The 14,941-nt window shown below is 43.3% G+C and overlaps 5 protein-coding genes across 5 annotated transcripts; 3 read left to right on the forward strand and 2 right to left on the reverse strand.

Annotated features, from left to right (window-relative positions):
- Positions 1 to 238: 238 nt before the first annotated feature.
- Positions 239 to 1,732, reverse strand: LOC128265839 (uncharacterized). Its single transcript, XM_053002058.1, has 2 exons — positions 1,282 to 1,732; positions 239 to 1,220 (listed from the first exon to the last, which is right to left on the reverse strand). The coding sequence occupies exons 1-2, from the start codon at positions 1,612 to 1,614 to the stop codon at positions 666 to 668; spliced, it is 888 nt and encodes a 295-aa protein (XP_052858018.1). The 5' UTR covers positions 1,615 to 1,732; the 3' UTR covers positions 239 to 665.
- A 398-nt stretch (positions 1,733 to 2,130) lies between these two features.
- On the forward strand, positions 2,131 to 7,658 carry LOC128265832 (ATP-binding cassette sub-family F member 2). Its single transcript, XM_053002048.1, has 5 exons — positions 2,131 to 2,438; positions 4,090 to 4,758; positions 4,820 to 5,325; positions 5,392 to 5,928; positions 6,313 to 7,658. Exons 2-5 carry the CDS (start codon positions 4,098 to 4,100, stop codon positions 6,442 to 6,444), a joined length of 1,836 nt encoding a protein of 611 aa, XP_052858008.1. The 5' UTR covers positions 2,131 to 2,438; positions 4,090 to 4,097; the 3' UTR covers positions 6,445 to 7,658.
- Positions 7,659 to 7,825: 167 nt separating this feature from the next.
- Positions 7,826 to 9,640, reverse strand: LOC128265836 (uncharacterized). Its single transcript, XM_053002055.1, has 2 exons — positions 9,302 to 9,640; positions 7,826 to 8,966 (listed from the first exon to the last, which is right to left on the reverse strand). Exons 1-2 carry the CDS (start codon positions 9,487 to 9,489, stop codon positions 8,108 to 8,110), a joined length of 1,047 nt encoding a protein of 348 aa, XP_052858015.1. The 5' UTR covers positions 9,490 to 9,640; the 3' UTR covers positions 7,826 to 8,107.
- Positions 9,641 to 10,029: 389 nt separating this feature from the next.
- LOC128265840 (CDP-diacylglycerol--inositol 3-phosphatidyltransferase) lies at positions 10,030 to 12,739 on the forward strand. Its single transcript, XM_053002059.1, has 5 exons — positions 10,030 to 10,245; positions 10,487 to 10,621; positions 11,424 to 11,577; positions 11,652 to 11,803; positions 11,887 to 12,739. Exons 1-5 carry the CDS (start codon positions 10,194 to 10,196, stop codon positions 12,066 to 12,068), a joined length of 675 nt encoding a protein of 224 aa, XP_052858019.1. The 5' UTR covers positions 10,030 to 10,193; the 3' UTR covers positions 12,069 to 12,739.
- Positions 12,740 to 12,890: 151 nt separating this feature from the next.
- On the forward strand, positions 12,891 to 14,258 carry LOC128265842 (mitochondrial inner membrane protease subunit 1). The gene is made up of 2 exons (XM_053002062.1): positions 12,891 to 13,117; positions 13,487 to 14,258. Exons 1-2 carry the CDS (start codon positions 13,019 to 13,021, stop codon positions 13,904 to 13,906), a joined length of 519 nt encoding a protein of 172 aa, XP_052858022.1. The 5' UTR covers positions 12,891 to 13,018; the 3' UTR covers positions 13,907 to 14,258.
- Positions 14,259 to 14,941: the final 683 nt, after the last annotated feature.

Here is a 14,941-nt window from a genome sequence, read left to right on the forward strand (position 1 = left end):
ACTTTAATCTTAATTACAACAGCTAACTTTAAAAATTAAGAAAGATTTAAATATATCGATTTTTCTTTTAATTTAATGCTGTCGGGATTTAAAAATATCAAAATCCCGTTTTGACCCTTTTATTTTTAGTACAGATTTATTTTTAGTACATTTTCTGCTTAATTGGACAAATCAATTTAAGCAATTGACTTTTTTTTTATTATTAATATTAATCATTTAAAAGATTAAGTTTAAATATTGCTTATTTTATTTTGAATGACTTACATTTTTGAAAACGGATATTTACAATTGGATTTTATTTATCCAGAGGTTCTAAGCTATTTAAAGAGTTATTTTTCCGATGTCCAGATCTTGCTAAGTTAAAACATAGTACACAGTTTTAAGCCTCGAACAATTTTGCTTTACAATTCTTAACGTTCTTACATTTTGAAAGATTTCCATTTGGAGTCACCACAATTTGATCCATTGCGGTTTTTGCTTACAAGGTACATATATATTTTTGTAAAGGTATATTTACATGTTAAACTTAATCGTCAAAAATTGGAATAAACTTACCTACAAACACTGAAAGACAAACAAGATGGATATAACCCTGGGAAATGGGCTTATCCAGAGCTTCGTGGACCTCATGAACAAACTATTTGGCTTAGATCTAGGCTTAAGGATTAAAAGGTATGCTGGAGCTGCGTACTATTGACCTCGGTGCTTTGAAATTGTCCTGTTTCCGCCTCGAACAGCACCTGTTGGATGCGCAACTTAGCCACGGACCGGGAATACGAGTCCGTAATGGTGCGCAACTGGGAGGCGATGCTCTGGCCGAAGATCATCAGTTCATCATCGCCGGCGGAGTCCAGCCCTGTGTTGTACTTTAGTTTTCGCTGTGCCGGCGTTGTCGGCGCCTGCTGGGGATGACCCTGATGATGATGCTGCTGCTGCTGCTGGTCCACCAAACAGAGTGAGGAATCATCGATGATTAGTTCGGCCTTGCCGCCACGAGCGTTTTCCGTGGCCATGGAAATGATGCAGCTGCTGCCCGGCGGTTTGCCATGGTCCGGAGGACACTCCTCCCCCTCGCCATTCTGCTCCTCGTCCTCCTCCTCCAGCGCATCCTCGCTCATGCTGATATCCGCGGCGGCAGTGAAAAGCAGTTTGCTCGAGGGCACCAGCGACTCCTCCGCTTTAACCGGCGTTTGGGGGGCACCAGCATGTTTGTTCTTTGACTGCCGGAGGGTTACAGTACACATTAAACCATGAGAACCAAAATAGACCAACAAATCTCACCCTTTTGCAGTGCGAGAGCGAAACGGTGCGCAGGAATGAGTCGGCCAACTTGAACCAGAACAACTTGGGCTCGTAGCTCCTACCCAGCTCCTTTTCGCGCATCCAGATGCGAAGCTCCTTGGAGTAGACAGTGCGCACGCTCTTGATCTTCAGCTTGATGTCCACCACGGTCAACTGGGGAATCTTCAGGGCCCTGATTATCGCCTCGTAGGCTTCCTCCCGGGACACCCGATTCTTGTAGGTGTCCAGCAGCGAGTTGTAGAGGCACGGCTGGCGACGGTACGCCTCCAGGAACTCCGTGATCGGGATCTTGGTGTCGCTCAGCTTCGACATGGCCTACCAACGGCCTTTTTGCGCTCTTGCCCACTCAAAACAAATCGCCAATAAACAAACACAACTTTTGTTTACCCCGTTTAGTGTGGCCAGCCGGTGGATACACACATAGTGTAGTGCCCAACTCTACCGATATATCGTGTTAAGCTATAAGCTTTAGTTCATTTCAAAAACAAATTTTTTGAAGATTATTGATTTAGTTTATTTAATCACTTCATTGTTATCGTCTACTTATAAAACTAAGTTTTAAAATGAAATTATTTACTATTCTATATATATAAATATATATATATATAGAATATATATCTGTTTATATATATATATCTGTTTTAAAAAATTGAATTTTATATATTTTGATATATATTATTAGGTGCTTATAGGGAGTGCGAAATTAATACAATTTATATTTGGCATTCACAAACTAGCACCGATAGTATCGGCCGCCCTGCCATCTAATGGTGCCCAGTGTGCCCGTTGGCTCAGTGTGACCCTGGCGCACTGGCGCCCGAATCCTCTCCCGCTCCGTCCGTTCCGCGCAAAACGCCACCGCCACCACGTGGAGCCTTTCTCCTGTTCTGTTCCGTTCAGTCGTCTCTCTCTTTTTCTACCGAAAACGGTAACAGGCAGCAGGCACTTTTCAGCAGCTGCTCCGTGCGTGCGTGTGTGTGTGCGATCCGACCGATCTGTTCCGTTACGTTCCGTTACCGCTACCGCTACCCTCCGCGAGCTGCAGGCGTCCTTGCACATTGTTTAATTATAGGACAACTACAACTCCTTCGCGCGACACTTTCCCGTTCTTAATTACTAGCCAAGTCCACACCAAGGTGAGTAATTGCACACTGTCATCGTCATCTCGCCGTGGAAAATTCAATAATGTGCGCAGCGCAACACACATGCAATTCCCCGTTTCCGCGAATGTGCGAATGTGCCTGACCCTGTCTGTGTGTTGGTGTTTCTGTGTGTGCGTGTTGTAACATCAGTCAAGTGTGTGCGAGGGAGAGTGGCGAGGGGTGGCAGATCGTGCTCTGCAGTTTTTTCCGCGTTTTCATACAGTTTCCTGCTGCCATTATACAGAGGAAGCGTTACCTGGGTGTCTCACTATGAGCTAGTGAATCATTCATCCATTCAGACCATCCCGGCCAGCGGCGGAAGAAGCAGAAGTATGCCCCTCGGCAACAGAGAAAGAGAGAGAGGGAGAGGGAGTGTGTGTGTGGGAGAGGGAGGAGGAGAGCGGCACAGTGGAGCGCAGCCAGCACAGTGGAAATTTTTGAGTTTTTGCTGACGCTGTCTAATTTAAAATTGAGTTCAGATTTTTGTTGAAACAGTTGGCAACACGCTGCGTGTGCATGTGGGAGGGAGAGAGATTCTGCAATCCAGTCAGGTGGCCTTGAACGTGATCCTGGTTCTCTCGGGCAGTGCTGCCCATCGATACAAAGGCGACAAAGGGCTAAAAACAGTGCTGCCCAATAAAATAACGAATTTGCGAACTTGACCTAAAATTTAAGTTTTGGAAAACATACTTGGGGCAATAAAAAATGTAAATGCATAGTTTTCAGTCTACTTGAGGAACATAATAATTTGTGAAATTTACAAAATACTACGCTTATTTAAATAACGTATAAGGGTCTTCTATAAAAGTCATTGTGGTGGCAACTTTGTGTTTACAAAACTAATAATTTCAATCGATTTTTAGCACTTGCCATTGAATTTTTAAAAGAGTTTATTAAGTTTGAAGGGCAGCTAAATGGCTTTTTCCACAAACTGGCGAAATCAAATACCAAAGGTTTTAGTATACTCTGGATCCAGCAAACATAAAGGGTCTTTTAAGTATTCGATTATATTTGTTTTTCTTTAGTAAACTTCCTAAAAAGATTTGTATCAGAAATTTGGCAATTTTTGAAGAGAGCTGCACCATGTGTTTTTGATTATCCAGTTAAGACAAGACAACAGTTTAGATCGGCAATACTTAATCGTTCTATACACTGGTTTCTTTTGTTTTAATCTCTAAAAGGTAATCGACAGCGAATAGCAAAAAAAAAAAAAAAAAACGATAGTGTCTGGCTTTTGTAGATAAGAAAACCACAACATAACTTGGAAACTGTTCCGGTTCTACGACCTTGTAGAATATCCAACCCTTTTCAGTCACTAGCTCTTCAAATTACAATTGTAATTTATTTATTTTATATTGTATATATTATATATACTATTTAAATAATTTCATAAATAGCTTGCTGTTTAGTAAACTGACACTTCTTAGTTTAGGCAAAATTTTTTTTTAACTTCCTGTAGTTCGATATTTGTAACCCAAAAATCTAGAAAGTCTAGTTTTGATTTCTGTCACTATGCCTACAAACGAGTGTACAAATCACAGAATATCGAAAACCTTTGGCAAAGCAAGACTGAAATAAAATCTTCAAAAGAGAACAAAATACCAGTGAAGTAATAAGATTTGATTTAAACTAAAACCACTTTCAGCCGCAAGCATGTCATCCGCCGCCAAGAAACGCGACGCGCAGAAGAAGAAGGATGCACGGAACAAGAAGATCCAACAGATACCCTCCACGAAGAAGGCCAATGGCCAGCCGGAGCGCGAACTGACCGAGGAGGAGAAGCTGTGCGCCAAGCTGGAGGAGGAGGCCCGGATCAGTGCGGAGGCCCGATCCTGCACCGGATCGCTGGCGGTGCATCCGCGATCCCGCGACGTTAAGATCGCCAACTTCTCGATCACGTTCTTTGGCTCCGAGCTGCTGCAGGACACCATGCTGGAGTTGAACTGCGGACGTCGCTACGGCCTGATTGGCCTCAACGGATGCGGCAAGTCCTCGCTGCTGGCCGTCCTCGGCGGCCGTGAAGTGCCCATACCGCCGCACATCGACATCTTCCATTTGACGCGCGAAATCCCGGCCAGCTCGAAGAGTGCGCTGCAGTGCGTCATGGAGGTGGACGAGGAGCGCATCAAGCTGGAGAAGCTGGCCGAGGAGCTGGCCATGAGCGAGGAGGACGATGCCCAGGAGCAGCTGATCGACATTTACGAGCGCCTGGACGACATGTCCGCCGATCTGGCGGAGGTCAAGGCGGCCCGCATCCTACACGGTCTTGGTTTCGACAAGGCCATGCAACAGAAACAGGCTAAGGACTTTTCAGGTGGATAAATCAATATTTGATCTATCCAATCATCATTAAAACCCATCATTGTTCATTTCAGGTGGCTGGCGCATGCGTATCGCCTTGGCACGTGCCCTGTTTGTGAAGCCCCATCTGCTGCTGCTGGACGAGCCGACGAATCACTTGGATCTTGACGCTTGCGTGTGGCTGGAGGAGGAGCTTAAGACATATAAGCGCATCCTGGTGCTCATCTCGCACTCGCAGGATTTCCTCAACGGCGTCTGCACGAACATCATCCACCACACGAGCAAGCGGCTCAAGTACTACACGGGTAACTACGAGGCCTTTGTGCGCACACGCATGGAGCTGCTGGAGAACCAGATGAAGCAGTACAACTGGGAGCAGGACCAGATATCGCACATGAAGAACTACATTGCCCGCTTCGGTCACGGCTCGGCCAAGTTGGCGCGGCAGGCGCAGTCCAAGGAGAAGACGCTGGCCAAGATGGTGGCCCAGGGCCTCACCGAGAAGGTATCGGACGACAAGGTGCTCAACTTCTACTTCCCATCGTGCGGGAAGGTGCCGCCGCCGGTGATCATGGTGCAGGTTAGTAAATCTCTGCACCTATTATCCATCAAGGTTCACTAACCCAATTCATATGTCTTGTCGTAGAACGTTAATTTCCGATACAACGATGAAACGCCATGGATCTACAAGAATCTAGAGTTCGGCATTGATCTGGACACACGTCTCGCTTTGGTGGGACCCAACGGAGCCGGCAAGTCCACGCTGCTGAAGCTGCTGTACGGCGATCTGGTGCCCACCTCCGGCATGATCCGCAAGAACTCACATCTGCGCATCGCTCGCTACCACCAGCATCTGCACGAGCTGCTCGACCTGGACGTCAGTCCGCTGGAGTACATGATGCACGCCTTCCCCGACGTCAAGGAGAAGGAGGAGATGCGCAAGATCATCGGTCGCTACGGCCTCACCGGCCGCCAGCAGGTCTGTCCGATCCGCCAGCTGTCCGATGGCCAGCGGTGTCGCGTGGTCTTTGCCTGGCTGGCCTGGCAGGTGCCGCACCTCCTGCTGCTGGACGAGCCCACCAATCACTTGGACATGGAGACCATCGACGCGCTCGCCGATGCGATCAACGATTTCGATGGCGGCATGGTGCTAGTTAGTCACGATTTCCGTCTGATTAATCAGGTAAGCGAATTCATTTGATTTGGATAAGTTTTTCCGAGGTCTAGCTTATTTAATATAGAGATATCCATATTTTCGTTACTTTTCCCATTGTTTCACAAAGAAAAATTCTTGTTTTTCGATTTTGTTTATAAGGACTTAAATTGCAAGTTTTCCAGTTTAATTTGCTAAAGCTAAACCATTTTATGGGTATATTTTATATTTTAGTCAAAGGTTTAAAAGCAGAGTAAAAAATATATTTTTTATTATATATTAAACTAAAAAAAATAAAGAAACAAAGAAACTATTAATTTTTATTAGATAGTTTAAACAGATTTTAGAGTTTTGGCCAATAAAAATCGCTAAAAGTTCAAACAATGATGCTAATCACTTTTCATTTTTTTCCAGGTGGCTGAGGAGATTTGGGTGTGCGAGAAGGAGACGGTGACCAAGTGGAAGGGCGGCATCCTGGACTACAAGGATCATCTCAAGAACAAGATCACCTCCGAGAACGAGAGGAAGGCCAAGGCGGGAAAGTAGATGCTATCCGGTAGAGGCCAACGCCCACACACCCGCACACACACAGTCGCGCACCCAGAGCCCCACACTCCAAAAGTCCCACACCCCACCACCACAAACCCACAAAGCCACAAGGACATTCAGGCCACGATCCCTTCTCTTCAATAGGCGGCGGGCGATATCCGGATACTGCCCGTTCGCTCGCTATGATTGATCCTCTGCGAAATTAGTCTTGAGTTTACAGTACGCTACAACCAAGTCATATGTAAACAGCAATCCGATCTGCAAAAAACAGTCAACAATAAAACTAAAACACCCAATCCAATCCACAACACATCAACCACAATCACATGAACCACAACCGTTGAGAACTCAACAAGAATACACAAATTTTAGCTGAATTTTTTTCTTTTTATGTGTCGAATTAAACTAAATAAAAATTATAAATATATAAGTATAAAGTGGACAACAACAACAACAGCAACAAGAACCAGGAACTACAACTTATAAATACAAACCAACAACCAACTACAAAACTGCTTGTGATCTTGCGCTTATGTAATTTCGTTTAATTCTTCGCTAGGTTTCATATAAACATATATATATAAAGAAATATATTTTATTTTTTTGTAATTTATTTACGCCTTAACTATATATATTTACACATTAAACAATTAAAACTACAATAACAAAAGCATGTAATTAAAGTTCTAAATAAGCAAGAGTCGAACCAAAATGTGTGTGAGAAACGATGTTAAACTGCCCTCCCAAATCCGAACCGTGATTTTGTTGCCCGCGGATTCGACAAAGACAGCGTTTGCTTGGCGATTCAAATAATCGATTTACATAAATTAAAATTAGAAAACCAAAATACAAAATGCAAAAAACAAAACACAGGCATAGAATGGATTAATGGGTATTACGTGAAACATACATATACATATATGAAAATTTACAAGTTACATAAACAACAAAAAACAGATATTATAGGTTATTTAACAAATTGGAATTGTAAACTCCAGCGAAAAAAACAAAACGTTTTGTATGCAAAAAACAAAAAACACAAAAATACGAAATAGATTCAATGGGATATAGATATCTAAACGATTTGAAGCTGAAAATCAGTTGTGGCAGCCGAAATGTATCGTATTAATTAGCTAACATAAATGAGAAATTGCTAAGATAAAAAAGAGTTGCTTGACAAGGTAAATAAACAAATTAAATGACCAAATTAATGCAAATGATGTCATGACTCACTTGTTTGGAAAGGAAAATCTCCTCAGGGTAATTCTATTTTGGGTGTTTTTTGAGTTTTGTTTACTTTACTTAGAGCACATACCATACCATCTTTTTGAATGGAAAATCGAAATCAAACAATAAACCACACTCTTTCCAAGTCATCTTAATCTCCATTTGTATTCCTTTATTTATTGTACAGTTCTCAAATGTGTTTGTTTAAATGTTATTATTACATTTCCATTGCGTTACGCACCGCCTCTTTGTTGCTTCATTTACCTGGTCTTTCGTTTTTCTTTTATTAATGTTTTATATGCGTGTAGGCACGTTTCAAAGGTTAGTTGGTAGACTTGGTTACACTTAAGCGATAGTTACATGTGCTATTCAGTGGCAATACACTGCATACAGCATAGTCTAGAACAGTACGATCACCATTAGTCTAGATAATCTAGTAGCTCCTGGCCAGTTCCGCATGCATGACCCGGATCAGCTGCCTCTCTACGCCGCTCAGTGCTCCGAATTCCGTGGCAAAGTCGCTCAGCAGGTGCTTCAGGTCGCACATCTTGCGGTCCACCCAGGCACACGTGATCTCGGCCAGCGCATACTGCTGCTGCTCCGGCACAAACACACCCGGTCGCTCCACGGATCCGCCATCGTTAGCGGAGCACGGTCGCGCCTCGAACTGGGCAAGGTTGTAGTAGTACTCGATCAGCTTGATGTGGGCGGGTGACTGGCGCGCTGGCGGCAGATTCAAATGGACCAGGAGCAGCAGACGCAGTACCTCCACGCGCCGCAACAGATCCCCGTACATGCGAGTGCCCCGCCGCTCGTACACATTGTCCACAATGTCGTCGTAGTGCTGCAGGGCACTGCGGAAGTCCCCGCGCTGGCCACATTGCTCTGCGCTCGACTCCAGATCATGGATCTGGTGGGTGGGCGAGGCGAAACTGCTGGTACTGTCCAGCTGGCGCTGCAGCTGCTTCAGCTCCCGGAGAATGGCCGCCTTGAAGACGCATCCGTCCACCGCTCGCTCCGCGGCACGATGGTAACAGTGGAGGGCCCCCTCCCGGAATCCCGCGTGCCGGGTGCGCAGGTGCAGCTGCCCGGACTCGTTGTGCGCCCCCAAAAATGATCTCGCCGCCCGCAAATAGGCCTCCGATTCGCGCTGCGGTGCGCCGCCGTAGGACTCGCACTTCGCGTAGCCAATGTGACACATGGCCGCGTACTGCAGGATGCCCGACTCCTCGAAGCTGTAGGCCAGGCGCTGAAAGTCCGCCTGTACGTCGCCCACGCTGGGCGCAAAGCGTCTGAGGATCGGAAGAGAAGTGGGTTATTAGTAAAGTTTTTAATGGGCGCTTAAGGACAGCAAATCTAACATTTTTGGGTATATTTTTAATGGTTACAAAATATTACAAAAAATACAAATAATTGCATGAATATTTTAAGATCTAATGTTGGATAATCTTATCTTACATCGGTATAATTTTTTATATTATTAATACTATTAAGCTACAAAAATTATAATAATATTTTTTTCTACATGGGTGGGTACAACACCTACAACTGCTTCCCAGTAGTGCCTAAAGGTAAATCTCTGGCGGATCGGGATCTGTGGAAAAACAATCCATCTATGGCTACTCACTTGAAGAAACCGGCCCGCTCGAACTTCTTGATCTTGCTGGAGGCCCTTAGATATTGCTCGATCAGGTTTTTGGGATACTGCTCCAGTTGCTGCTGCTGCTGCTCCGGACCGGGAGTCGTCGATGATGATGATCCCACTCCGCTGGAAGATCCGCCGCCGACCAGGCTGCCGCCGCGGAGTTTGTCCATGCTACAGCATGTGGGTCACCGCACAGATTGTGTCGGATCGCATTAATTGTTCATTTTTTTCGCTGTTTTTTATTATTATTTTGTTTTATTATTTGTGGAATTCGTCATGGGCGGTGTGACCATGGCATGGACCGCGACCGCTGAGCAGAGGAATATACCAAATACGAATCGGTATTTAAAGTGCAATTCACACTAACGCACCATCTACATCAAACATTTCGTGAGAGATAGTTGCGTTATAAAAACAGATACACATTTCAAAGTGTTTATAAAGAAATGTATATAATTGATTCATTTATAAATACTTCAATTATATTCACAGAAATGGCACAATAAGGCTTGGCAAATTTAAATAAATATACTTTTGTGAAAGACGAAAAACAACATTAAAAAAAATTCAGTAACAAGTTCATGGTGGAAAAGTACAAGCATTGAAATGAGAAACACATTCTCCATTTCGCATTTTGGAGACGTGTGTCAGTGGAAACAGTTTTGGTATCTCCTGTTCGGGATATTTTGGTATCTTCTTCAAAGTTTTGTGGTATTCTTTAAAGGTTGCACTGCGTTCACACTAGATACAGCAAAATTGGTTCGTTCGGTTTTTTTTGCTACACATAGCATTTATTTGGTTAAAAACAAACCGCCAAGAGATCGCGATTCGCGAAATAAACTTGAAACCGACAAGAAACTAGCAGACGTTCAAAATGGCCATTGCCGAGCATGACAACGTCTTCATTTTTGTACCAAATTTGATTGGTGAGTTGTTGTGTTGTTGTTGTTGTTTTTGAAGATCCAGATTGGGGTAAACAAATCGCATGTTCGATTTATGCGGCGCAGTTATAGTGTTTTGGGGTGTTCCCTAATTGGATTTATAGGGGATGTTTGGCAACCTGTGCAATGCAGGGCGCAAGTTCACCACCCACCACCCACCACCCCACTGCCAATGTCACCCCGACACAGTCCGCGGCATACTAATGACATATTGACATTTTTCCAGGCTATGCCCGCATCATTCTGGCCCTGATCGCGTTCTGGTTCATGTCCACCAACTATGTGATCTCCGCCTGGTGTTATGTAACCTCCGCCCTGCTGGACGCCGTGGATGGACATGCCGCCCGCGCCTTCAACCAAAGTGAGCACCGATCTCCCCTCCCCCCTTGAAGTCCACAAGAAGGCAGCACTAGCCATAGATATATGCACATATCTGTATCTGATTTGTTCGCGCACTTTGGCCGCAACACCTGTCTCCACAATGGTTATCTGCCGATATTTGATTTAAATGGCACGCCCAGTGAGCCCAATATGGTCACGGCTGGCTAGCCAATCGATGGGTGACGTGAGCCCACAAAATGGGCAGAATGCAGGGCTAATATTGCGAACTATAGTTGGCCAATATATAAAGTTAACTATCCAATCTATATTGACTTTATTGCTAACGATCTTATCTATATTGGTAACTATTTTTCAAGGTAGCTACTTTTCCAAGGCTAAGTAAGCCCTTCTTTCTGAGCGTTTTGTGGCACCACTAGTCACTATAAGGAAATTTGCTTGTAAACATTCTTAAAATGTGCTTAGAAGAGCCGAGAATATATAAGCAATTGATGAAATGCCTTGCTTTATTTTGAATAGCTTTTGATAAAGATTTGGTGAGCCAATTTATCTTATGTCAGCCATAGTAATTGTATCTTAACTTAGACATTTGCTAAAAATCTAGTGCCATGCTGGAGTATATATAGGATTTGTCAATTGCCTTGCAAAAAGGCCGTATAATGAGGTGTTTTCAAAGCTTTAAATACTTAGCCCTAATGTTATTGCTTAGTCATCAGTCATAGTCATAGTCCATGGTCATTTATAAGTCAGTTCTTAATAGCTTAGGGAATTGGAGGCCTATATTTGATGATTGCCAAACCACCTGATTCTACTCCAACCTGCAGGCACTCGCTTTGGGGCCATGTTGGACCAGTTGACCGACCGCTGCGGCACCACCGGCCTGCTGGTCACCCTGGCCTACTTCTATCCCCGGTACATGTTCTGGTTCCAGCTGTCCATCGCCATCGACGTGGCCTGTCACTGGCTCTTCATGCAGACGTAAGTGGACCGCGTTGTCTGTACTGTGCTGCCTGTCAAGGTCTCTAAACTATTGTCTTTTGTTGCACCTGCAGGAGCGTTGTGGTTGGACGCAGCTCGCACAAGGTTAACGAGAACTTTGTGATGCGGCTGTACTACCAGAAGGACATCCTCACCTTTATGTGCTGTGTCAATGAGCTGTTCTACGTGTGCTTGTACCTCTTGCATTTCACATACGGCCCCCTGAGTGAGTATCCATATGAGTCGTCATTTGGACTCTGGCACCTAATCTAATCGGTATTTTCCATCCAACCAACCAACCAATTGCAGTATTCGGCGCCTCGCTCTTCAAGATACTCGCCTTCCTTACGGGACCCTTTGCCGTGCTCAAGGCCCTGATCTCGGTGATGCATGCCTACGTGGCGGGCATTGATCTGGCCGCCGTGGATGTGCGCGAGCGACAGGAGAAGCGACAGAAATCGGAGCCGGTGGCCGGCAAGAAAGTGGAGTAACTCTGATTCGGACCATGATCTTCCACGATCGCTAGTACTCTTAGCATAAAGTACTAAAGCGAAAACAACTCTAGATTCCAAGCAAAACAAAACACGAAAACAAAACGGAAAGCGATCAGATAAAATAGTTATGGGCATTAGGCAACCAAATAGGCCGTAGTATATTTTAAATTATTTTTATGCGCTATTGCAAGATTGTTGACTTTATATTATATTTTTAGTTAGACGGGTGACTGCGAGTTCACCCGGAAAATTGTATTTAAATAATTTTTGAATTTAAATTGAAATTCAAGCAATTCGTTCCAGTCAGTAGCTGTTGCATATTTATTTTGCCTTTAGTTAAACGTAATTTACAATTTCTGTGACGCTTACACCCAATATATATATATATTTTACATATATTCAGGCCAATATATGCATGAGTGTCTATTTCCAGGATTTATCTCATTGTGTACGTTTTTGGTTCGGCTAACGACCCTCACCCAGCAACTTTCTCAATGTAACTAATGTATTTCTAATCGTAAGTTAAAAGAATGTAATTGGAGACCTGCAAGAAATATATGAAAAATGGATGTTAGATGTATGTATGTAGGTATGTGCAAGGCCTGGATGACTAAGTCAAAATTATCGATGAAAAGTAGAAATAAATATACGTGGTGTTATGTGCTAAATTGCAGTTTTTCCAGCTCTTCTGGCCCCTCATTTTTGTCCTATTAAGTTTGAAATTTGCGCCCAAAAATGTATCGCTTTATTTAACAATATATTTTTGCGGAAGCCCTCGCTTGCCGCTCAGCTGTTGACGCAGTGCAGCCCTGATTTTTACACAACAACATAAACATTCTCGGCCGGAGGAGGAGCATTTTTCGGTACAAAAACAACTCTGCCGGAGCACGGGAGATGCTCTGATCAAGGGCGGATGTGGAGCAGGAGCAGCCAAAGCCGGAATCGCCATGAAGATCCTTTCCCGTCTGGGCAGCCTGGTGCGCTACACGGTCGCCTATGCGGCCATCACCCACTGCACCTTCGAGTACATCGGCGACTTCGTCCTGGTGAGTTTTCAGGGATCATGTGCTGTACCTGGGCACCGTTATGGTCAGTGTTGCCACTCGGCCGGGTACCTATGTATGTGTGTACCTGAGTCATCCAGGATAGTGTACTTTGCTATGCTCATATGGCAACCGTATTAAGTCAACTGTGCACCTATGTACCTTGGGTACTTTTGTTTAGATTTGGGTACAAAAGATTTTCAAGTACTGGCCTAGAATACTTAGGTATTTACTTTAAATCAAAATTTGAGTCTTTCTAATATTTATTTTACACATTTAGGCACATTCAGGTACATTTACCTAGCATTGTTATTTTATTTAGCATACAATACAATAGATGTACAAGTATTGACCTAGTATCTCCATTTGCAGTGCAAAGGGCCCTCTATGGAACCCACTCTCTACTCGGACAATGTGTTGCTCACCGAGCGCTTGTCGAAGCACTGGCGAACCTACCAGCCCGGCGACATCATCATTGCCGTATCGCCCATCAATGCCGGCCAGTATATATGCAAGCGGATCGTGGCCGTTTCCGGTGAACAGGTGCTCACCCAGAAGCCGATCCCCATCGAGGCGGAGTACAGCGTGACTAAGGACGGTGGTAGTGCCGCCGCCGACAAAAAGAAGCCCGTGATGACCAAGGACTATGTGCCGCGCGGATACGTTTGGATCGAGGGCGACAACAAGGGCAACAGCTCGGATTCGCGCTACTACGGACCCATCCCAGTGGGCCTCATCCGGAGTCGCGTGCTCTGTCGCATTTGGCCGTTATCCGAGGCCACTGGTCTCTAGATGGGCTAGATCGGCTACTTTAATAGGAAATTCAATTGGATCCACTTTCTTGTAGATCCATTTCGTGAGAGGATTCGTCTCATTTGTACGAACCTTTGGGTGTGATTGAAAAAAAACTAGAAAACCATTTCAAAAACTGCCAGAACCATATTTATTCATTCATATTTAAATATCCAACTTTGAAATTTAATGTAATGCCCTTAACATTCAATTCATTCTTCATAAAAAAATCATGAAACAAAGAAATCTGTAAATTAGTAAATCGGCACCTTGTTATAGAAAGATTTAAATTGCTTTCAAAAAATGTAAATAAAAAATGCAAATAAAATGTAATTGTGATTATAAATATTAATTGTGAATATTAATTACATCTTACACTATTTTTTATATCTTTAAATTACATTCTATGCAGTGAATGTAATTGAAAGATATATGGAGGTTTTTTTTCTTACAATTCTGGAATAATATTCAATCAAAGAACCTATTCCAAATCAGTTGATAGTTAGCAAGTCTGCCAAAAAAAGAATTTACCCAATATTTTGGTTTAAAATAAGTAAAAACAAAGAAAACTTTGTAATTACTTTTTAAGAATAAAAAATGTTTTTAAAAACATTTTTCTTTAAACATACTCTATATAACACTGTTTGCTTCCTAAATTAAACTAAGATCTTTAAAGCTATATACTATGTTTTAATCACATTTTCTTTGACTTTTTTATAATGAAAAAATATTTTTTTTACAAAAGCTACCTTTTTTTATTGTCATCTCATCGGCAATATCCGAGTTTGGCCAGGTTTATTTAATACAGAATTTGCACTTATTAGAGTGTTCGTTAAATTTATTTCTAACGTTTTATTTTTTTTCCAAGCTTTGACCCTTATAGATTCGTTAAAAGTGAATTCAATAGGAATTTGTGTTTGCTTAATAGTATTTTTAAAAAATTGGCTTACCTCCCAGGAACTTTAGATATAATACCTTATTTCGCGTTTGAGTTTGTTTTTAAGGAAAAACAGGGCGAAGGATCTAAGATGTATG

The sequence above is a fragment of the Drosophila gunungcola genome, unplaced genomic scaffold, assembly GCF_025200985.1.
Source record: "Drosophila gunungcola strain Sukarami unplaced genomic scaffold, Dgunungcola_SK_2 000162F, whole genome shotgun sequence".
In the NCBI taxonomy this organism is placed as follows: Eukaryota; Metazoa; Arthropoda; class Insecta; order Diptera; family Drosophilidae; genus Drosophila; species Drosophila gunungcola.

Excerpts from the sequence above, each read along its gene's own strand:
- LOC128265840 (XM_053002059.1), top strand. The coding sequence starts at position 10,194 with ATGGCCATTGCCGAGCATGACAACGTCTTCATTTTTGTACCAAATTTG. Across the intron at positions 10,246-10,486 it reads TTTTGTACCAAATTTGATTG|GCTATGCCCGCATCATTCTG; the intron begins GTGAGTTGTTGT and ends ACATTTTTCCAG. Across the intron at positions 11,578-11,651 it reads CACTGGCTCTTCATGCAGAC|GAGCGTTGTGGTTGGACGCA; the intron begins GTAAGTGGACCG and ends TTGCACCTGCAG.
- LOC128265836 (XM_053002055.1), bottom strand. The coding sequence starts at position 9,489 with ATGGACAAACTCCGCGGCGGCAGCCTGGTCGGCGGCGGATCTTCCAGC. Across the intron at positions 8,967-9,301 it reads GAGCGGGCCGGTTTCTTCAA|ACGCTTTGCGCCCAGCGTGG; the intron begins GTGAGTAGCCAT and ends TCCGATCCTCAG.
- LOC128265832 (XM_053002048.1), top strand. The coding sequence starts at position 4,098 with ATGTCATCCGCCGCCAAGAAACGCGACGCGCAGAAGAAGAAGGATGCA. Across the intron at positions 4,759-4,819 it reads ACAGGCTAAGGACTTTTCAG|GTGGCTGGCGCATGCGTATC; the intron begins GTGGATAAATCA and ends TGTTCATTTCAG. Across the intron at positions 5,929-6,312 it reads ATTTCCGTCTGATTAATCAG|GTGGCTGAGGAGATTTGGGT; the intron begins GTAAGCGAATTC and ends ATTTTTTTCCAG.
- LOC128265842 (XM_053002062.1), top strand. The coding sequence starts at position 13,019 with ATGAAGATCCTTTCCCGTCTGGGCAGCCTGGTGCGCTACACGGTCGCC. Across the intron at positions 13,118-13,486 it reads ACATCGGCGACTTCGTCCTG|TGCAAAGGGCCCTCTATGGA; the intron begins GTGAGTTTTCAG and ends CTCCATTTGCAG.
- LOC128265839 (XM_053002058.1), bottom strand. The coding sequence starts at position 1,614 with ATGTCGAAGCTGAGCGACACCAAGATCCCGATCACGGAGTTCCTGGAG. Across the intron at positions 1,221-1,281 it reads CGCTCTCGCACTGCAAAAGG|TCAAAGAACAAACATGCTGG; the intron begins GTGAGATTTGTT and ends ACCCTCCGGCAG.